Below are 24,445 nucleotides of genomic sequence, written 5' to 3' on the forward strand. Positions count from 1 at the left end.
AAATGATCGTGTCAGACAATGCAGAGAAAACGTCAAACAGATTCATCATAAGGCTGCCACCCATTAAACCCAGTATTCATCACATTTGATCTATACAAGCTGTATGTTATGTCTGCTTGGACATCCAAGGGAGTCATTGTGCATCATTTAAGATGATCAGTTTTGAACTCAAACTACAGACGGGGAAATGTTTCACGAGCAGTCTTTATTGGGCTGCCAAGCGTTTTAGACCAAGAGTTACTTGATTTTTCCAAAACCTCCAACAATGTTGCCAATGTTCCAACACAGAGGTGACAGCTTAAAACAGGGGAGGCCAACTCCATTCCTCAAGGGCCACCAACAGGTCAGGTTTTAAGGGTATCCCTGCTTCAGCAGAGGTGGCTCAATCAGTGGCTCAGTCAACGACTGCGCCACTGATTGAGCCCCCTGTGCTGAAGCAGGGATACCCTTAAAACCTGATCTGTTGGTGGCCCTTGAGGAATGGAGTTTGCCACTCCTGGCCTAGAAGATACATTTGTTTCCATTCACAGTGCCTTTATTTTAACAGTACACACTTAGGCTGCGCTTATAGTGCCGACGTCGCGGCAAAACAAATGTATTATAGTAGAAGAGGCGAGACGACGCGATGGCTTGGTCGTGATCGCTGCAAGTCAAGTCAATGAGATTTTTCCAGCAACCGCAGCCTAACGTCACTGCCGCGTCTCCGGCGACGGCACTATAAGCGCAGCCTTAGCCTTGTTTAGTTAAAGCAGCAATGCCATCTGGAGGTAATTTATTTATTTTTTAATCTGTTCAGAGCTGATCGGTGATCCCCGATGCCCAGGGTCTCTCCACTCATCTCTCCCCGCCCTGGTTTGGGAGACACTTGCCGTTTTTTTTCTACAATACAAATATGGTGGCAGACTACAAATATGGCCAGGGTCAACAATAGAAAGCCGCAACGCCAACCTTTCTCTTGGCCGCGGGAGTGAAGCCTGACCCAACAGCCACATTGTACCCTGTATTGCCCGGTGGATCTTTGGTCTGCCAATCCTAAACTGAAAGGTCCCCAGACAGGAACCACGATAAGGTCCAGGGGACTCCCCAATTCAGGTAACATTCAAAAGCAATTGTAGTTGGAATTGGTCCTTTAAGCTTAAAAAATTAATTATGTACATATTTGTATGTCAGCACCGACATATTTTGTCCATGAAACCGTTAAAAGATTCAACATACTTATCCACATATTTACTGTAACGTGGACCCAAAACGATACTATTTATGCATAGGGGAGCAAACGGTAATATTTCAAGTGATACTCATTGTGCTTGAAGGAAAATGAATGCATGTAATAGGCTATAAAAAGAGATGACAAGACTTCAGAGCAGTCGGACAAATGTGAGCAGAGGAAACAACAAATGTGCCTAAAGAAACATATTAACGATTTGCTCTAATCTGGGCATAGTGTGCAGCCTGCTACCGATGATACAGTTTAGCAACAGAAGCCTCCTCACGGAGTACAAAAAAAAAAGTTTGGATTGAAAATGATTACGTTCGATAATAGCAGAACAAACAGAATATAACATACCAGATGCCACTTGGAGCACTACAGGTCTTCTTGTTATAATCTATCTTGTCTGGAGTAACTTTAATGGTCTTTTTGATGCTGATAACAGGACGGGATCTAAACAAAATTAAAACAGATATGAGCAACATGTTCAAGCCTACATTATATTGCAATGCATTAGTCATTTGAGAATGCATTTCCATACCTGTATACACTTATAGAATCTGATAAGGATCCAATTGCAATATCTGGGTAGGAATTTTTATCTAAATCCATATTTCCAGCAATGGAGTAACCAAACAACCGAATATTCTGGCTCATGCCATCAATAACCTTAGAGAAGAAAAAATAATAATGAAAAGGTCATTATATCATGAAAAATGTAAGGACAACTTTAGAATGACATACTACTGGATAATTAATTAAACTCAGATAGTGCCGATTAGAGCACTATCGCACGGAAACGGATGTCAATGGGAGTTTTCATGCAATAGTGCACCTATCAGAACGACCGCAGATTAATGTAATACCCCCACAGCATCTAGGCCATGTTTACTAAGCGGTACTATGACATAAAATACAGTCCACTCAGTTATATAGGTGGTAAGATGTCCTCTGGCTCAGGAAGATGTCCCACTACATAGCACCACTTAGTAAATATGGTCCTTTACCATATTGTAATAAACAAGACGAGACAGAAACTGGCTGAAAAAAATCTGAACATTATTTGTAGTGTCTACATTCCAGAGATGATGCCTTAACCCAGCTCTGGCTACAAAGGCCACTTAACACTAAGCTGCAAGATATGACTATAAATAAGTGTTTTCGTTGACACAGGGTGATAGGTATTTCCTGGGCAAGGATGCTTACTTCATTGAGTAATCAGGGAGCACCTTACATATCATGTCACCAAATTAGATTTAATGTAGCATATGGTTACATTGTACTTAACATACAATCCTGCAGAAAAGGCCTAAAATGCTGGTAGGTTGTACTATAAAAGAACTTAAAACACAAAACTCCTTTTCATATTGTTTTGTCTGAAGCGCTTATTCCTATTATGTGTTATAATATTATGTCACATGTATTGTAAAGCGCTATGTACCTGGATGGCGCTATATATATTATTTATATATTTATTACAGTTGCACCGAGTCCCAAAAATTACCGGGTAACCGATTCCAGGTACTCGGGGGGCAAAAAATTACCCAGCCGGGTAGTTTTGACTTGCCAACGGCGGAGCGTGAGGAGGACCGCGGCGGAGGGTAACGACGACCACGGCGACATCCTGGTGGCAGTGGGAGCAGCAGAAGACATCCTTCAGGCTGTGGCAGCAGAGGACGTCATTCTTCAGCCGGTGGGAGCAGCGGAAGACATCCTTCACAGCCGGTGCCGGTGAGAGCAGAGGAACATGTGACCAGAGCAGGAGCATTACTATTGGACAGCTGAGGAGGAGCGTGACTTCCGACTTCCAGTGCAGCTCCTCCCTGGCTGTCCAATAGTAACGCTGCTGCTCCGGTCACATGTTCCTCTGCTCCCTCCGGCACCGGCTGTGAAGGATGTCTTCCGCTGCTCCCACCGGCTGAAGAATGACGTCATCTGCTCACACCACCTGAAGGATGTCTTCTGCTGCTCCAACCACCACCAGGATGTTCCCGAGGTTGTCCTCACCCTCCGCCGCGGTCCTCCTCACCCTCCGTCGCCAGCTGCAGGTAAGTCTTCTGCTGCTCTGCTCCTGCCGTTCAAGAGGAGGAGAGCAGAACGGAAATTACCCGGCGTCCTGGGCCAGTACCGGGTAATTTTTGGGTACTTAAAATATTGGCGATATACACACAAACACAACGTATTTGATCCGTATTCAAATGGATTAATTTTCAAGCAACTTCAGGAGTATTGGAAAACACTAATATTTTTCATCCAAGATTGAATAGAATGCAGAAAAAGATATGAGGGATCTGCACAAAAAAAGTGTTTATTTGTTACAGATCTTTCCACGGAATACTGAAAATTATGTCAATAAGGGGTTCTATAAAGAGTTCAATGGCGTATTTTTTTTTTAACTGTTGGAACAATATAAATTAACCACGTCCTTACCTGAGATGGTTTTGTGATTATTCCATTTGCGGACCCATGATACACATAAACTTTGCCAAAACCTTTCTCATATGGCGCGCCCACAGCAATATCTAAATAGAAATATTATATTTAATGTAGTCCATTTAATTTTTGTGGAAAAGTGTTTGTTTTGTTTTTAACATAAAATTTACTTTTTTAAACAGCTTTATGATTAATAAATTGCATATATAAACTAGTAGACCAGGTACAAAACATTAGCGTTCAAACTCTCTGGGTAGCAACTGATTGATGAATCATGAAACCACTGCAGTCGTGCATATGACCTCCCCCATTCGACTAAAGGGACAATATTCTCTAAATAAAAGTGCCTGTATTTCTGTAATAGCTACCACAATTTCATGAGAGACCTGCATTTTGTTTGCATTGCGCTGCCCTCAAAGTACTGGGTACACCAGCCCAATCATTTCTTCATCTACATTTTCTATCGGATAGTTACATTTCACACATATTGGGGGGAAAAAATTATGCTTTTTTTTTAGGTGTTTTATGGCAAACCACACAACAAAGAGAAATAATACAACTGTACACAATCATTTGTATTTACTTACCAGGGAATCCATCCTGATTAATATCTCCTATATTCTTCACCGAAAGACCAAACATTGAATCCTTGGCTCCTACAATACGGATTGGCTTGACATCCTTCCACTTGCCCTTTTCATTCATATATACATAAATAGCACCTCCTATTTCTTTGTTATCTTTATCAAAATATTGAGGCGCACCAACAACAATATCCTGCCACCTAGGGGGGAGGGAGGGAAACAAAAAAACATTATAGTGCTAAAAATATTATTATTAACTCAGAATATGACATTTTTTTGTGAATGATTAAGTTAATGGTAAAACCTCACTGAGAATAGCAAAAACATTATTACATTGACAAAGTCCTATACAAGCACGAGCTACCATTTACTTAACCTATTCTATTTTGTTCTCATTTCCTATACAACAGAGGGGTGACAGGCTGACTCACATCAGGAAGGATATGAGACCCAGACCTTGAGGTCGCGTAAATCTGTATCAAACAAGCTATCTAACGTCGTATTCCTTTATTCTTCCTGCCAAACTCATTATCTCCTGTTGACGTCAGTGTGTGGCACATTTGCACGAGCACAGGCGGGCTGCAGACTCCCCGTGGCATAATATTAAAACTAATATCGCCTTATTTGTTCATATTAAAAATAGAAAACAAATGCAGCACTGCCACATCCCTTAAGATGAAATTCAGCGTCATGCTAGGACACCAGGCACATTTCACAACATTAACAATACCATCTCACCACTGTAATCAGTATTAGGTGGGTCGTTCACTGAACTGTGGTACTACTGAGTCAGTCAAACTGAATAGCTGTTACTGAGTCATACTGGTCAACACTGTCCAGCAGGGGTGGGCAACTCCAGTCCCCAAGGGCCACCAACAGGTCAGTTTTTAAGGATATCCCTGCTTCAGAACAGGTAGTGCTGTCTTTGATTGAGCCACTGGTGCTGAAGCTGGGATATCTAAAAGCCAGGCCTTTGAGAAGTGGAGTTTCTCACCCCTGCTATACTGAATGACCCAATTACAACATTTGCATCTACAAGACAAAATGCTTTCTTCGTTATATTTGTATTACTGTTTCAGACAGGAACCTCAAACGGCTGTCACCTATCCCACTGCTAAAAAAAAAAAAAAAGTTCCTTTCTACACACGGGGCCAATTTATTAAAAATAATAAAAGTATTGATGCTGTAGGGGAGCACACGCCTAATAATGAAGAAATAATGTTTCTAACAAATTGTTGGAAGGTTTATGCTATAAAACAAGAATGGGAGAATATATTCTCAAAAAATAAGTTGAAGTTTAAAAAAATGTTACAGTAATGTAAATAAAACGAAACACTCAACCTTGGTCTATATTAAAGCCTATTTTGTTCTGTATCCCCACTGCACACCAGAACTTCCAGTACCAATTATTATTGTGTCAAATTTTCTATATGCATATTACCGTGTTTGCCTAATTATAGGATGACCCTGAATATAAGCGACCCCCTAATTTCAGTGGTAGATGGAAAGAAAAAAGTTTACACACACACGCATACATACTCACAAACACACACACACACACACAAACACTCTGTGTCTCTGTCTCTCTCTTTCTCTCGGTGTCTCTCTTTCTCTCTGTGTCTCTCTTTCTCTCTGTGTCTCTCTCTGTCTCAGTCTCTCTCTCTCTGTCTCGGTGTCTCTCCCTTTCTGTCTCGGTATCTCTCTCGGTTTGAGCTTTCTGTCAGAAGCAACTTGGTTGCTTTAGGCCCCCCAAGGTGGAGCTTCCTCCATTTTACCTCCCTACCTCATACATCCGACTGCTGATTGCTCGTAAAGTGGGCAGGGCCCGATTATAAAGCGAGTATGGACATTTCAACTTAACTTTATTAAAAAAAAAAACGTTGCCTTATAATTGGGCAAAACGTGTATATACACGGTGTTCAGAAAAAACGGAACCCCTTTAATTTTTCTTCATAACCTGCAGAACAACTCAACATTTTCATGAAAATTTGAGCAGTTATAGGTCTGTCACAGTAGATTATTACATATAAGAATTATTTAATGATCTAATAAATATTATTTGGAATTGGTAACAGCATGGTGACCTCATCAAGAGCATAGTTACAAAATGCTGTTTAGCTAAGAAGATAAGCACGTTATAAAGTGCTGAGATAGAGAGAGAATTATGGTCCAAAACGCTTACATCAAACGTTTCCTGATAAAGGCTGGCCGCTAGGTGGACTGAGAAAACTAATTCATAATACAACGTATCGTTCAGGAGTGGGAGCAGCTGGATCAACGCGTTATCGATTATGTAATAAGACAGTGGCGTTCCCATCTTCGGGCGTGCGTTTCAGCAGAAGGAGGAGGACATTTTCAACACACACTTTGAACCGAAACTGTATAGTAATCTTATTTTTTCATATTAGATTACAACAGTTTAACACATTTATGAGCTACGAAGGAAAAACTCCTAATTTTCATTTAATCAACATGAACCTGCCGCAGTGTATCTGGTACTTATTAACTAAATTAATTATATTAACATCAGTTGATGGTCTACATTAGGCTACTTATATAATGTTAATGTACAGAACAGACCTAAAATTGTGCAAATTGTCATGGGACTGGAGTGAAAAATATATAAGATTATGATGAAAAACGAAAAGGGTCCCTTTCTTACTGAATACAGTGTGTCTGTGTGTCTCTGTCTCTCTGGGTGTCTGTATGTGTGTTTTTGTGTCTGTGTTTGTGTGTGTCTGTCTGTGTGTGTCTGTGTCTGTGTGTGTCTGTGTCTCTGTGTGTGTCTGTGTCTCTGCGTGTGTCTGTGTCTCTGCGTGTGTCTGTGTCTCTGCGTGTGTCTGTGTCTCTGCGTGTGTCTGTGTCTCTGCGTGTGTCTGTCTCTGCGTGTGTCTCTGTGTGTGCATGTGCCCCTGTGTCTGTGCGCATGTCACTGTATATATATACACAGCGACTGTGTATACAATACACCACTGATTTATAGAGTTCTCATGACATAAAATGAGATCAAAAAAGCAATCTTACCTATCACTGTTGAGGTCAATCACTGCTACATCATAACCAAAAGAAGAGGCCAGCCCTTCCCCTTCAAATATATGTTCTGGAGAAAGTGACCTTTCATTGGGAGGATATTTTCTCAGCAGGACAACAGCTCCACTGTGATTGGCTCTTGGGGCACCAGAAACAAAGGTCATTTCCTTTTGTGAGGTTATACCTACACCTGTGTCCAAAGAAAATCCTAAACAAAAAGAAGGAAAAATAGAGCAAAATGAAAACCTGTGATTAGCCTAAACTATACATAGTTATGCAAAGCAGAGGATGAGCAACATATTTCACTATCTAGGGGCCTATTCATTGAACTGCGCCAATGGTGTATCCATGCAAAATGTAGCATTTTCACATTTAAAGATATCTCTCCATATTCTTTAAACATTTCCTGCATGTCCAACTCGTGAGAAAATTGCATTTTAGGAAGCACTATTGTACTGTATTTAAATTCAGCCGTGATACAATGGTGAAAGGTGCGACGTGCTCGAAACACACACCTCTCTCACTGCTCCATGCTGTTTCCTCCTCTCCTTGGCCCAAGGCTCCTGACTTCTCTTCCTGATATGCTACATTACCTAGCAGCAGCCAATCAGGATGGAGGAAGCTGCACAGACCCCTAGCAACATCCCTGCTCTCTACCTGTTCAGGGAAATCCTGCGGCCCCCCAAGCCGGTTAGGTCACTATGTCCAGAGAGGCAATAGCGGACACATACATTACCTCTAACTTTTTACTGGACAGTGTCCAAATACAGGATAGTCCGTTCTGTACTGGACACCTGGCAACCGTATGAGTGCCAACACAGGACACCCCATCTATGTGAGTGAGAATGGGACTTGTCTCAATCTGAGGGACACTGAACTGTATGCAAAGACAAAGAGCTCAAGCTCTCAGTTCACTCTCTGATCACTATCTAACTCTCCATGTTCTCAATCGCAGCAAACATGAAATTCCACACCACGCACACACTCACAGTGAAATTAGCTGGATCCTGGTCTGTAACCAGTCACTCTGACACTGGTGGGTGGTGTGGCTTAGCAGAATCGTAAAATCCAATCAGTGTTGCTTTGGGGACTCAACAAATTGTGCGGTCAGGTGAAATTTGATCCCAGAGGTTAAATTCCCCAGAAAGTGGAAACACCCCTTTCATTTATACCATGAAATGACTTAACCTACTTGATACCAGGTGAGACGTTTTGAAAACAACATGAGATAACCAAAGAATATGCCACATCACATGATATATACAAAAACAGGCAACTATCTGGTTCTCATCCTGAGCTGAAACGCTTAAGTCTATCTCTTCCCTCAAAATACTAAATCTTGGGACAAAGACATATTACATCAAAACAAAGCAAGAACACTTTTGGACACTAAAAGTACATGCAAATGAGATCTAATTTGTAGAGGTAAATCTGAACATATTATTCTTAATGAGTACGGCAAGAACTTCCATTTTTATTGCATCAAATTGCCTTCTGTTTTTGGGTAATTTTGCATTGCATATTTTGAAGTTTAATGAATAGACCCCATTACATATACAGTATGTATATACCATACAAAATCAAGATGATTAGAGCAGCAACACAAGACGGCAAAGGGACGGTGTCTTCAAATGCTTTTACACGTATGCATGCAACAAGGAATAACAATTTTGGGTCATATTCACAAAGCTCCATTAAGTGATTTAGGGGGTGAGGTTTTTGTACTAGTTTTGAAGCAGGGGGTCACCGAAGCATGCATGAAGAACCAGGGCACCTTCAAGGTAAGTATCCTAGAATGCAGGGGGTATTTTGAGCTGAAATTAGCTCGGTTCAGCTCCAGAGACCCCCTTGATTCCCACCTGGTGGGAGTGGATGGTTGTCCCGAAACCCTCCTTTAACGTTAACACGGTGACTTGATGTTACGTTGATTAGGTGATACCTAGCATCGAAATAGGACCTTTACAGGGTCTGAATGGGTGTAACACCACAGTTAGGTATGATTTAACCAGTTAGGTGCCATTTAACATAGCTACTATGTCATGAAGTCTGGCACTCAAGGGGCCCCCTTGATGTAGTAGTTACATCATCATCTAATTGCTCGTTTTTCTAGGGGAGATCCCGTTCCTGTGACAGGAAGAGGTACAGAAGAGGACTTCTCCCGAGGGGCAGTCACTCTGGTAACACAGCCCGTCCGGCACTGAAAGGGTTAGCTAACATAGCATGTTTTTTTCTGGTGCTATTTCCTTCTCCTTTCCGCTCTTTTGTAACTTTAGTGAAACACCCATTTCTGGGTCTCGGGGGGGAGTAAAACCAAGACATACTTAACGGCACGTTATTGAAAGCCAACGCCAAGCGCATGTACGATTGACACACAATAGCCGATGTTTTTGCATGTAATTATCTTTGTGGATATATGTTAACCTCAAAGAAAACAGCATCCTTTACGGTTTTTGGTAACGTGACATTATCAGCACTAACTTAATGGAGCCATGTGGATCTGGCCCTATGCCAGTTAAGGAAAATGGAATTTCATGCTTGATTGACCCTGTTGCTAAAGCAGAAGTGATTATATTGTAGATGATCAAGCGTTCTGTATTTACCAACCCAGCTACATCCCAAATGGCTTCACTCCAGAGTGGCCTGGAATAAATACATTGCTCTCTAAAGCATCGTAGGATCGTCAGGCCATAAATAAGTCATGAAATACGTGCAAAAGACTCAAGTAGGCCAAATACAGTAGGCAAGGTAACCAAAACATCAGAATTAATGTATCTGAACTCTGAGACATGCACATGTTGGGAGAATGCAGTATGAGAATTATGGGTGATGATGATCCAGTTGGAATCCAAGTGATGTCACAACACAGAGCATGTTCCTTCAGAAATCACAAACCTAGGTAGCTATTCATCATCACATCAATGGATTTCTCCACCATTCCTTTCAGGGGCTCTGATTTGTACAAAAATTGATCAGGATCACTACTGGACACAGTTGTCAAAAACAGAAGACCTATACATGTGTATAAAGTAGACAAGAACAAGAAGACATAGAGAGATAGAGAGACAATAGGGTTGTGAAATGGCTACACAAAACTGCTGTAGTTCTCGTTTGTGTTTGTACCGATACCTGCTGAAATAGTTTGGTACCAGATTGTATAAAACCAGACACTAAAAGGTTTTAACATAACCTTGTTATTTAATCTGTTGGAGCTAAAATATACCGGCTTTAAGCAATCTGTGACCATATGCAGTGCCTCTATTTCAGCATCTATGATCAGCTTTATTCAATATCGTTTCAATAACAGTAATGCCATCCTACTGAACAGGAATAATCAGCCAGGGTTTAAAGATTGGGACAGCAATTGAAGAGGTCTGACAGACTGAGTCTATGATTAGTCATACCTAAGTAACTGTTAGCTGGAACAGGAACTAAATCTGCGTTCTTTTGGCTTTCATCACCAGTTTCATATGGACCATCTTCAAAGATAAACATGTCTTCCAATGAGCTATTTTTTTGTTCTGCACGAACAACCCCTGAAGGAATGAAAATGTCAAATGAAAAACATAAAAAAACGAAGAAAAAAAAAGTGTTTCAAATAAATAGTTGTACTAATAAACAAATAAAATACATGTGCTAGTTGTAAGTAAAATAATACTTAAAATGGGTTTCTGGAAAGTTAACCGGACATGCTATATGAATTTAATGGGAATGAGACTATGAAAATGGTAACAATTTGTATAAAATAAGGGATTTATGAAAGGAGATGATACATTTCCCAACCAAAAGGAATTCAACCTCCTCATATCTGGCTTGTAAACTAGAATCTAAAGGAAATAAAAGACCATTCTAAAAATAGGCACCAGTTCTATAACATAAGATATGCACAAGTATTGCATCTGTAAATGATACATTCAGTTCTTTGTTATTTATGCAGTAGGCTATAAAATAGTTCAAAACTTTATAATCATTTGAAAAGTCACAAGTAGCTTTTAAGATTTCCTAAATTAGCATTAGGTACATTTTTTTTACAAGAGTTACATTAAGTCATACCTTTCCAGTTATAAGTTCCAGGCGCACCAAATACAACATAATGATAGTCTTTTGTAAATGTTGCCGAAACGCCTTGTTGGCAAGAACCAAATTTCTCATGACCCCCCGGTCGCCCCTCACAAAATTTCCATTCTCCACCATCCATATGATCTTGAATAGTGAGGTCTTGACTTAATACATAACATCTTCCAGTGATGTCCCGGGATTCTTGGTTTGAGTTCACAAATCTTCTCGTTTCATATCGATGAGCGCATGTCTATAGTGAGAATAGGCTGTTTTCAGTATCAGTATTGGGTACATAAGTCTACATCTTGCAATCATAATTCTCCTTGGTTCAACATCCTTCCTATGTAACTTATTTGGAATACTGTATCCCTGTATACCGATCCTTTCTAAAAAGAGGTCTAACCTTTTCTAAAAGATATCTATAAGATCTGCCATTACAGTCTCCATCAGTAGTAACTTCCATGTTAACTACCCCGTGAAGAACCCTTTCATTTGCTGTTGGTGAAATCTTCTTTTCTTCGATCTCAAGGTAGGACCCTGTCCTTGGGTGAAGTTGCCTTGAACATTCCGTGTATTGACCATGAATACATTTGTAAAAAGCAAACCTATCCCCTCTTACACACCTATTTTCTAATGTAAACAAAGCTAAGTTGGATAGCATTCCCTCATAAGTCTTGCTCTATGTATATATTGCATACTTCAGATTTATGGAGATTTGAGAAGATTAGTGGATACTGTTTTGGGAAAAAGTGACATTATTCTAGCAGCAGAATTTTAGATTGATTGCAAGGGAGAAAGTTGTGAGGCAGGGAGACCTGTTAGCAGTATGTTACAATAATCCAAATGGGAGAGGATAAGGGCATTCATTAGAGTTTTAGCAGTAGATTGACAAAGGAAAGGGCGGATCTTAGCAATAGTATGGAGGATGAAGAGGCAAATTTTGGCCATGCCAGGAATATGAATGGAAAAGGAAAGGGAAGAGTCAAATGTCAATCCTAAGAAACTTGCTTCGGCGACTAGATAGATGATCGTACCGGTTACTGTGATGGAAAAGGTGGGTATAAGGTCAGATTTAGGGAAAATATGAAGAGCTCAGTTTTACACATACTAAGTTTAAGCAAGTTTGGCCCAGCTTCTGGCGCATGCCGGCATGAGTGAGAGGCCCGGTGCGTGCCGATGTCAGAGGGCACGGCATGGGACAGAGTGAGGGAGAGGCCTGCAGCTGGGGGAGAGCCGGGGCCCAGCCCCCTGCAGCCACCAGGCCTGGCCAGATGCCTGACACTTGAGACCAGCCCCAACCCCAAGATAAGGGTTTATATGTATTTTTTTTAAATGTATTTTTTATATGTATTGTTATATATATATATATATATATATATATATATATATATATATATAGCGATGGCCTAAACAGAGACTGAAGTTTTATGAGTCATTACTGACACAAGTGAACTCTCTTCCCGTGAGTGCTAAAGGCCATGTCTATACATACTGTGCTATATGTATGCACACACAGCTGTCTCTTACACATACAATTACTCCATCCCTATATACCAATAGGGACCACATAGTATCTACACACACTTTTAGTAATGCAACACTCTCACATTTCCACACCTACCCACTCCATTGATATACACTCCCACTCCACACACACCTTTTGTAAAGCGCTGCATACACTGTGGGCTCTTCATTCATTTATATTTACATACATACACATACACACACTCACTCTTACATCATTAACATTCAGGGACCATTTAACACCTCTAGCCATAAATCGCATCTACACAGGGGGAGGGACAAGCACAGATAACATTCCAAGAGACACTGTTTTTAAGTAAACCCTTTGCTTGCTTTATTCATTGAAACACCGCCGGAAGAAGAGATCAGTGTATCTCGAAAGCTCGCACAAATAAAAGCATTAGTTAGCCACAGAACGGTATCGTCTATTCCAGTGGTCCCCAACTATATATAGGTTTTTTTTATCAGAAGGTGAGGTAAGGAAGGTGGCGTGATGCAGCCTATATATATATATTGTTTATTTGTGTGTGCACCCTCTGTTCTTTCCTTACCTCACCTTTTGTATATTTTTAATTTATATATTTCCAAATACATATATATTTTTTCACAATTATCATTTGTAATTAATTCATATTCAGTGTTCATAAAGATTATTTATTTTATTCCATCTAGTAATGGTACATTTATACATTATTAATATTAAGAATTTATTGATATATTTGGTTTGTTGTTTTATCATTGATTATTATTAATTATAATTTATTAATTATCATTTATTTATACCCTTTTTTCCTATCTCTTGATTGTTGGGAGCATTCACTGATTTGTGTTTTGTCCTTCTTTGTTCTATCTTCATTAATTACATTGTCCGCATTATGTGGATATTGTTAACACATTTATCTTATCCTCCCATGGTTATCCTTGTGTGGTGCCCTCTACCCTTGTTGGTGAGGATTCTTAGTATAGTGTTCATTCTTTCTAGTTTTCATCTATTATGTCTATGAATGTGTATTGTATTTTAACTTATATAAATTGTTTCTATTTGTGTTGATATAATGTTTATTGTTGTAATGATTTTTTATTAGATTGATTCATTTAGTCTGTTTATCAGCATATCTGCTATTCATCCTGTGTTGTCTATACGTTGCATAGCAACAGTGGGGTATTTAAAAAGTAACTTGCTATGACGAAATGCGTCAGGACGTAGGATTTGACACTACGTTCACGCAGGAGCCTGTTGTGTTCTGAACAGACTCGGTGCGCTCATCAAGACCTAAGGATTTTCAGTAGGCAGCCTGTAATAGGATCTCGGCTGCATCACGCCACCTCCGGTCTGATTACCTAGCCAATTGGATCCGTCCTCTCACGCTGTGAGCCTGCTATCTGAGGACGGTGCTTCCGGAGCAGACACGTTGGCGGTGATATTTTTCTCACAAATGCTGTTTTTATACCTTCATTTTGTAAGTGTTCCTGTTCCCCCCCCCCCCCCCACCCTTGTCTATCCCCCTCGATTTGAATTAAATATACATTTATACGCTATGGAGTGTGGGCTTTGTCATATATCTCTGTGTGTGTGTGTGTGTGTGTGTGTGTGTGTGTGTTTGTGTGAAAATGAAAATGCCTGCAATAGACCTAAAAAAAATACTAAAGTACCTAAATCAGACAAAATATGCTATAAGGTGAAAAGCTGCTGACGGTGCTGGGGATAATGAAATATGTAAACAAGAAAGAGAGAAAAGTATCCCACCAAAATCACTCAGATATCCAAAAAGTATATATTGTGTATATGTGTGTGCGTGTGCGTGTGTGTGTATTGGGGGGGGGGGGGTGTATATATGTATTGGGGGATTTTATATACGCATTGTCTTGAGATATATATATATATATATATATATATATATATATAGACCTGCCTAAGACATGCAGATGAGCATACAGCTATATTTGCATATATATATATATATATATATATATATATATATATATATGATTTTTTTATACATGTATTGGAGTTTTTTGAGGGGGGATTGTGTGAGGAGGGGGGATTGAGAGAGTGGGGTAATTGACAGGGTGGAGAGTGAGAGGAGCGAGGGCGTGAGGGAGGGAGTATGAGTGATACGCAGGGGAGAGAAATACATGAATGAAGGGGGGAGAGTGAGAGGTGAGATGGAGGGGAGAAAAAAACATGGGAAGAGGAAGGGAAATAGAGGGAGGTCGCAAGGTGTGAAATGGGGGGGGGCTCAAAAGACCGACGACACAGGGGGGGTGGGGGGTCTGTCGTAACTCTAGTCCTGGGCCCCGGGAAATCTCACTGCGGCCCTGAGCACAGTGTCTGTTGAGTGAGCTGTACGAAAGCCAGATTGAAAAGGGTCCAGGAGTGTATTGTCTCTCTTGTAAAGCACCAAGTACAGTTGTGGGCACTATATATCACAAAAATACTATTACTTTCTGCCACACCTAAATGTGACAGAGGTTCAGAGTTAGCATGAGACTTGCAATTGAATTCACGTAAAAAAACAAAAACAAAAAAAGATTCACACCAATACTCTGCAGACACATCTAGAAACAAAGGTGTTAAATGCATCATGGGACTTTAGCACAGATTAACAACTGTTCCGTTTTCAACAAGCACTTACCACAACTTTTCCTCCTGGCCCCTGACTTTGTACACTTACACCCATCCATTGATTCTCCTTGCTCTCAGTCTGTAAGTCAACTGAAAAAAAAAAATATATATATATACATATGTTTATGTGGGACAGATACAAATATATACTTATAACTGACCTAAATGTGCTGCAATGCATGATTACCAAGTATATTTATAATACTAAGTACTTACTAAGTACTTTTCGCCTTTTAAAATGACTACCCTTTTCTGTTTTCAGTACTCCATACGGCTAGTAAATAAAATGTTAGAGGGGGGAAAAAAAAGAAAACCCTGACGTAAATCCACAAAAGGTAGAAAAAAGAGAAAGCTATGACACAAGCCATCATTCTTAGATTATTATATGCATGCAAAGTAGGGTAATGGGTACTATTCTGGCAGCAACACGGTTAGCAATGGGGATTCCATATTCATTTGCACTCAGGAACTTACCATTATCATCAAATACAATCCGTCTGCAGGGCTGTGGACTCATGATATCGCATGCAAACAAGCCACCTGTTACATTGGCTTTCTGTTGGGGGAAGGCTTTGGTCTGAGGTGCACCGACCAGCAAGCTAAAGACAGACAGACAAACAGAGATATCCAGTATTAAATACCCAGTATAATACATTATAACCTGTTACATTAATCATGTTACATCTCAAGTTATTCTACTTTGAATAAAAGATATAGGTGACAAAGTAACCTTATATTTGTATACTTGTCTATGTGCTTTGCTAAGAAGCAGAAAACCAGCATGTACAGGCATACCCCGCATTAACGTACGCAATGGGACCGGAGCATGTATGTAAAGCGAAAATGTACTTAAAGTGAAGAACTACCTATTCCCCACTTATCGATGCATGTACTGTACTGCAATCGTCATATACGTGCATAACTAATGTAAATAACACATGTGTACCAGGCTCTATAGTCTCCCCGCTTGCACACAGCTTCGGTACAGGTAGGGAGCCGGTATTGCTGTTCAGGACGTGCTGACAGGCGCATGCGTGAGCTGCCGTTTGCCTATTGGGTGATATGTCCTTACTCGCGAGTGTACTTAAAGTGAGTGCCCTTAAACCGGGGTATGCCTGTATTCTGGTTCAAATGAGATTGCTATGTAGGTGCTTTTATTTACACGTGGCACAGACATGCTCACCTGTGCACCACACTTGTCAAAGATAAGTCATCTTTCTGGTTTCTCCATGATAAGGAGCTTCCACATCTCTGTGCATATCCAAGGGAGAATATGAGATCTTCCTAGCTCTTCTGTTAAAGCAGAGATCTTCCCCAGGAGCCTGTATGAGGTTAACTCATATGTTACTATCCTTTCTCTAAGCATGTCCTGCTTTTTTCTTGTTGCAAATGTTGTTTCCATGTCAAAAAAATCAATGTTTTCTCAATCTCTAGCATCTGAGGTTACCATGGTAACCTCAGACTGCACTGGGCTCTGTGGAGAGTTGTATTGTATTGTATGTCTTTATTTATATAGCGCCATTCATGTACATAGCACTTCACAGTAGTAATACACATAACAATCATATAAATAACAAATAATGCAAATAACAGATCATGGGAATAAGTGCTTCAGCCATAAAAGTAACATTTCGGAAGGGGAGTCCCTGCTCCAAAGAGCTTACAATCTAATAAGAGTTCCAATCTAATAAGAGTTCCATTTTGAATTCCCAGACATTTAATATTTCAACTGCTCATATTTCCTGAACTAGTATCAGATTTTAAACATAAAAGCAGCCCCTCAAAGACAGGATATTTTAAAATAAATATAAGGGGGGTGCGTGGAGGGGGCAGAAGCGGTGCCAATGTGGCAGAGTCAAACAGAAACTTGGCGCGGTTACTTGCATATATATATATATATATGTGTGTGTGTGTGTTCTGGCTCACGCGGTGCGCGCGTGGGCACACACGCTCTGTGCTTTTGTAAATAAAAATTTTAAACTTTCCCGCTTGCTCAGATAGCCGGCAATTGCACCCCTCCCCCCCCCCCCCTCCCACCTCCCGCAAGTTGCAGGACACCCGGCACTCATGCTCTAAGCATGAGCGCGCTCAGCGACTAAGCCTAAGGAACTCAGGGACTCAGCCTAAGGAATCATGGAATTCTCTTTAACCTCCTTCACTGATGACGGAACCTGCACTTGATGCCTTGCCAATGTCTTGCAAAGTAAAGCCCATTGACAGAGCCCTTTCTGAGATTCCATCCCAGTAAAGAAACAAGAAGAGAATTGGTAAGATACAGTGGTCTTGCAACTATGACACCTGAATACAAAAAGTATTTTTGGAACAGCACTTTAAAAATATATGAGCTGGCAAGACAAAAATTGGTACTATAAGTAAGTTTCTATAACAGGAGTGGCCACCAACAGGTCAGGTTTTAAGGATATCCCTGCTTCAGTACAGGTGCCTCAGTCGACGAATTATCTACTGATTGAGCAACCTTTGCTGAAGCAGGGATAACCTGGCCTGTTGGTGGCCCTTGAAGAGTAGAGTTAGCCACCCCTGTTCTATAAGTATAAAAAATAGATCAAAGTTTCACTTTTAATCTTATTGGACAGTTTAAAAAGGAAATGAGTTGTATTTTTACGTTGCACTTGCATCTTCATTGATAAATCATCCGTGTTCAACTCATTCAATAAGACAGCAATCTGAGAGTAATTGTATTTGAGAGCAAGACAATAAATTGTCCCCAGTGGCTAAAACTTGGCAACAAAGCATATGATGATCATGGACATAATGGCTATTATCAAGTAACCATGGATTCAAGTAATAAGAATTAAATGGTGCATCTTAACAATGTTTCAATTATTGGAGGAAGCTGTCATTCCTCAAAATTGTTTGCTTGGTACTCCTGGAAATGAATAAAGACAACACAGCGCCAACTTCTAAATACAAACAGTGACTAAATATCCCGCTGCTGGATTGTGGGAGGGTGATTCAAATCCTCCCAAAAAGTAATATATAAAGGAAAAAGGAATACTCCTGGAAATGGCTAAACTGAACCTCAGAAGTGCGAAGCACACAAAGCCCCAAATGTATCAAGCAGTGCTATTCCACAAGACACCATTTGTCCTATCCTGGTGAAACTGAACGTTATGCAATTAAAGGGTTAATACTACAGCCACATTCCTGACAATTTCGTTATCACTATATAGAGTTTTTGGTTATCAAAAAATACATCTATCTTCCTCCATAAGATGTATATACGAATAGACAAGTACATAAATACTAAAGTACAAAGGACATTTTACGTTTTTTTTGTTTGTTTTTTTTTTTTTTAATCTGATTACAAACATCGCTTTCTTAGCTTTCAAATTGACACAGATATCAAATTATTCTCAGTGGCAATCATAAAATGGCTGCCATTTTAATTGTCTAAAACCTGCCTAGGCCTGAACGATCTTCTGCACGTTGGTAACGTGTGTTGCGTTCCTTATAGTTAAGCAGCTGGCCCTACATTTACAGAGCTAAATGGTAGGGACAAAAATACGTCTTCCTGTTTTCACTTGACAGCATCAAGAATATAAATTGGGACGTAGGACATGACTTTTAAATAACTCCCTTTGTTCTTACAATTTAATACATTTCCACACTTGTTTACCATCCAGTAAATGTATCCGCCTTATGCGGCCATACAGTAAGTCTCAAACAATGTTACTATTTCCCAATTACAGAAGAACATGGGAGAGACAAACTATATTCAACATCCTTCAGTCAGGAAGAAAACATACAACCTTTTTGTGTTCAAATCCTACATTATCTCCCCCAACATATACTGATTATCACAACTAAAAGGCATATGGTAGTTATCATATATAGATTATATAGGTTTAGGATCAACACTAAAGACACTTGGTTTACTTTCCCAAGAAACTACACTTTTGAATTCTTTTGGCAAAAAGTGGGAAACAAATATCTTGCATGTTGGACACAGTCAAATTGTGACAAACACAAATGGGATTCAGGTTTTTTATTTAAAAAACGTTTACCCTTTCTCTGCCAAGGGCAAGCATCACCAGCACTTAACTATTTATTCCGCTGTCATTTTGTACTGAAATAATCCTCAGATATACCAGCGGTGCGCAAAGTGGGGGGCAGGAGATTTTTCTGGGGAGGGCGCGGGCCTCTTTCCCGAGGCATTAAAATTAAATGCCGGGGGATCGCGGGAGGCCTCTGCAACGCTATTACTTACCTTGACTCTGCCGGCGTCACTCGTGTCCATGGCAACGCGTCGTCAGATGACGCCGCGGGGTCATGTGACGTCACACACGGCAAATGATGCTGCGGGTCACGTTGCGTCACATGACCCCGCGGAGTCATTTGACGCCGTATCAAGGTAAGGCAGAGGGTACGAGCTCCCCTGAGATATACAACTGCTCAACATCCATCACTATTTTCTTGTTGCCTTATTATTGTGTACTAAATGCAGATGATAACTGGAGTCTCGCTGCCGTCCTTGTTGTTTTTCGCGTTTGTATTTGATCTCCATTCCTTCTACTCGTTAATTCCAGGGTCAGGCCGGGCCAGGCAATTTGACCTGCACACATCATTGCTTCTGTTCACGTGAATACAATGAACTAGGAGGAATTCATAAACACAGAAAGAACCAGCGTCCTTGAAGTCCAGCAAACAACAACACTGACAGCAGGATAATAAAAAAAAAAGCAAACACATCACTGGTCTTTTTCATTTACTGTTTGCACTAACGTTTTTTAATCGATTCGCTAGGATTTTCTAATAACCCCATCACCACTTGTAACTGCAAGACATATCAGGTCTTCCACCACTAAGGGTATGCACTGACCATTAGAATTACACTCACATTCCTTTGTATGAACTGCAGCCTACACTAACTAGGCCAACACTGACCAAACCCGGGTGCACTTTGACCTTTTCACAGCCCGCTCTTGTTTGAAGTGTCTTGCCTACAGGATTCCAGGCAATGAAAAGCAGTTGCAGCTTTTAGGAATTTGGTGCATAAGGCCGTGATTATAATTGCGACGCGCCAAAACAAATGGATGCTTTAAATTGAGCGCGCACATAGTGTGCGCGAATGACTGGTCCCAGCGTGCAAATTTTGAGCAGGCTTCTGAAATTGATATATCTGCGCGACGGCCGCGGTTCAGCCAATCAGGGTGAACCGCTCACGTGACGTCATGGCCACGCCTCCCGGTCACCTCCCGACGCCTCCAGCCTGCAGTGCAGGATGCGCAGGACGCGTGACGTCACAAGGGCGCGTCGCGCGCGATGTCACTAGGGTGCGCGCACAGCCGGACCTACTATAATCAAGGCCTAATGCACCCACTTATTCTTGCTACATTCTCCCACCACCAGATACGTTGGGATTCTCTTCTAAACCCTTTCCGCTTTGCCTTGCAGTGAAGTTCTTTCCCTTGGCAGACTTTCCTTCCAGCGTAAAACTTGCTCTACGTGTAAAGGAGCCGGAGGAAACCTCAACTGTCGCAACACCCATTCTCTGATCCACCTTGTACAATTGTCAGAAACATGTTTTGTAGCAGGAGTGGCCAACACCAGTCCTCAAGAGATCACCAACAGGTCAGGTTTTCAGTCCTTGACTGAGCTACTGATGGAGCCCCCTGTGCTGAAGCAGGGATATCTTGAAAACCTGACCTGTTGGTAGCTCTTGAGGACTGGAGTTGGCCACCCCTGTTTTAGAGTCTTTAGTGAGGTTACAAACTAATTCCCCAAAGACTCCGGCTGCACACTCCAGTCAGAATGATGGGCCCAAGCACTTTGTATTTGAAATGGCGGCGGCATTTCAGTCTGCGTCATGTATTGAGACTCATTTTGGATTATTGTTTGACCCTTTGGGTGCCCCATGACAGCTAACACAGCATGAGGTCAGGCCCACCAGGAGTCCCATGATGCAGTAGCTGTGTTATGGGCTCACATGCTCGTGGTGTTCGAGTTCTATTACTTTAAGGTTGATGGAATCTTTCCATGGAAGCTGACTATACTGAGAAGTTATTTGAAGCATTTTCTTGGCACTGACCCGTTAAATGACATTTAGCTTTGTGTCTGTGGATTACATGATACATGATTTGAAAGAAAAGGAGGAATTTCCCTCAGGATCTTTGGTTTCCAATTGATTACCCTTCTTGCCCTTAGGAGCCAAATTCTCACCATTACAGTCATAGGTAACCACTTAAGACCATGGGGGAGGTTAGAGTTTAATTCCCACCTGAGCTAAGAACACAGGGGGATCACCAACTCAACGTAACCCAGCTTACTTAGTTAAAAATGCAAAATAGAGTTCTTTCATCTCTACATTTGAAGCTGCCCTTAAAACACAAACACCATAAGTGTGCTAGCAGCACCCCACACAGGAGGTGGCTGCATTATTGCATTTGTATTAGTATTAGGTAGAGGGAGGGGCTCAGTGAGTAAAGACACTGACTGGCACCGAGTTTGCAGCGGAGCCTGGTTCAATGGCCAGTGTCAGCTCCTTGTGACGTTGGGCAAGTCACTTTATCTGCCTGTGCCTCAGGCACCAAAAAAACATAGATTGTAAGCTCCATGGGCCAGGGACCTGTGCCTGCAAAATGTCTTGGTAAAGAGCTATGTAAATATAGCAGCGCTATACAGGAACATGCTATTATTATTATAGGAGACAAAAATGTGACAGGAGGCAGGTGGAGGACTTTTTACCTGGTATGAAAAAAGTTTCCCATGTCATGAACAATATTCAAAGTAATTACTGCCAATATTTCATTGGCACTGTACTAAAAACAGGAAATGCAGTGCAGTCCAATAGGCAATAAATACAATCAACACCTTCTATGCAGAATATAGAAGTCATTCCATGCAGCCAAGGGGTTGTTTCTGACAATATGCTGTTGAAAAATGTTGAACTCACATCTTTACGACTCTAATAACTTTGGAATTGTTGCAGCATTCTTTCCGAAAAGTACAGTATTAGAGGATTTATTCACGGAACGGCAGCTTTACTATGCACGTAAATGCTTACGAGAATAATACACCAATGGACATTTATGAGCAAGGCCTTGCTCACTATATATTCTATGGTGTTTATTATTGTGCGTTTAGAATTATGTTTTTTTTAATGACTTGTTAAAAATGGCCGTGATTATATTAACTGGAGATTGCTATGGTATTGAACATGTGCTGAAGCAGCCATTGAGAAAATCCCAGCGTGAAGGCCGTTCTATACTGTTTGCGGCCGTGCGCGCGCGTGCACATGCCGCATGCTTTTCGTGTGTATGGTGTGTGTGTGTGTGTGTGTGTGTGTGTGTGTGTGTGTGTGTGTGTGTGTGTGTGTGTGTGTGTGTGTGTGTGTGTGTGTGTGTGTGTGTGTGTGTGTGTGTAGATTGTGAATTATGTATGAAATAATATTTTTAAAATAAAAAAGTTGTAATAAAACTATTATTTATTTATTTTTAACTTTGACACACACACACACACACAAACATACATACATACACATACATACATTACAGCGACGGTAGCGGCTCAAAATCATTCTTTTCTTCATCTTCTCCCTCGTCGGTCCGCTCCAAGCTCCCTGCCATGCGAGCGCGGCACCATTATAGAATGGCTGACTCACCTCGGCCAACTAAAACTGCCACGCAGGCGCACGTGTTGCGCGCGCCCGCACTATATAACCAGCCTAAGAAACGCGTTTGGGCTGTGACGACTTTTCTTTTTGGAGATCACCCATTTGATGTTTTTATTGATTATCTATGAATTTGAATGGAGGATATTTTTTTGATGAAAGAATTTCTTTGACTTTTTTTCGAGATGTGGTTCCGAGTGGCTCTGTACAGCACACCTTTAAAACGGCAGATTGCTAATAAACTATAAATAAAACCAATGCTTTTACTGATCTTCTTTTGGATAGGAGAAAAGAAGTCACAGTGCATGATTTTTTTCCCTCTTACCAATGGACTGAGAAGATAAGTTTTCATTTGCTATTACTTGTGTTACAGCAACTCCGAAAAGTCCATAGACCACAGTTGGCGTCTAGGCATGCAAGGTATTGAATTACATCAAAACAAGTTATTGACTCGACATGTGCTGTTAAAAAAGGAATTCAAATCCCAGGGAAAGTGTGAGATAATTAGAGGAAAATCGAGACTGACTAAGGCGTAAAATAGAATTTAGATACAAATCCTGATTTAGACATATTTATCATGAGGAGGAGACAACATATAATGTACTGTATTATCTAATCTCCTTACCCACGGTCTCATTCAATAGATATATAGCAGAGAGGCTTATTGTATATATTCCAAAGTGGCTCATTGGGCCATTTTGCACCGAAATTCCCTTCATTTAGTCTGAAATGGTCTAATAAGGCTGCTGCATGAAATCTAGATTAAGCCCCTAAACTCATCACTCACAGCCGGCACTCCACTTGAAAGTAAACAAAGTTTGGTGCTTATCCCATAACACAATAATAGACCATACGATACCGGTTGAAGCACGACATCAAGGGATAGCACACAGGCAAGTTGATCACAAGTTATTTGTATTGAAAAAGAGACACAAACACCAACGTTTCGGTCCCCCAGTGGGACCTTTCTGCACCACCTTGATAAAGGTCCCACTGGGGGACCGAAACGTCATTTTTTGTGTCTCTATTTCAATACAAATAACTTGTGATCAACTTACCTGTGTGCTATCCCTTGATGTCGTGCTTCAACCGGTATAGTATGGTCTATATATGTATATATGTATATATGTGATGCGGGAGCTGGCGCTCGTTCCCCCCCTCTCCCATCCCCGGCGCTCGTGCTCCCCCCCCCCTACCCCGGCCCCCGGCACTCCCAGGGGTGAGGCGGTGAGTCAGGAGGCAGTGCGGCGCAGCTGATGTGGGAGCCGCCGCTCATTCTCCCCCCCCTACCCAGGTCCCCGGCGCTCCCGCGGGTGAGCCGGGAGGCAGCGGGTGAGGCGGGAGGCAGCGGG

At 41.1% G+C, this 24,445-nt stretch overlaps 1 protein-coding gene across 2 annotated transcripts in view; it reads right to left on the reverse strand.

Moving 5' to 3' along the window:
- ITGA6 (integrin subunit alpha 6) overlaps positions 1–24,445 on the reverse strand; it is a 64,245-nt gene that overhangs the window by 18,848 nt on the left and 20,952 nt on the right. For both annotated transcript variants that reach the window (XM_075609068.1, XM_075609069.1), the window contains exons 2-10: positions 15,938–16,062; positions 15,474–15,553; positions 11,308–11,563; positions 10,659–10,790; positions 7,252–7,465; positions 4,231–4,427; positions 3,641–3,732; positions 1,752–1,879; positions 1,568–1,663 (exon numbers count right to left, since the gene is read on the reverse strand). In XM_075609068.1, the coding sequence (XP_075465183.1) occupies positions 1,568–1,663; positions 1,752–1,879; positions 3,641–3,732; positions 4,231–4,427; positions 7,252–7,465; positions 10,659–10,790; positions 11,308–11,563; positions 15,474–15,553; positions 15,938–16,062 (1,320 nt within the window). The remainder of the gene's footprint in view (positions 1–1,567; positions 1,664–1,751; positions 1,880–3,640; positions 3,733–4,230; positions 4,428–7,251; positions 7,466–10,658; positions 10,791–11,307; positions 11,564–15,473; positions 15,554–15,937; positions 16,063–24,445) is intronic.

The sequence above is a fragment of the Ascaphus truei genome, chromosome 7 (assembly GCF_040206685.1).
Source record: "Ascaphus truei isolate aAscTru1 chromosome 7, aAscTru1.hap1, whole genome shotgun sequence".
Taxonomy (NCBI): Eukaryota; Metazoa; Chordata; class Amphibia; order Anura; family Ascaphidae; genus Ascaphus; species Ascaphus truei.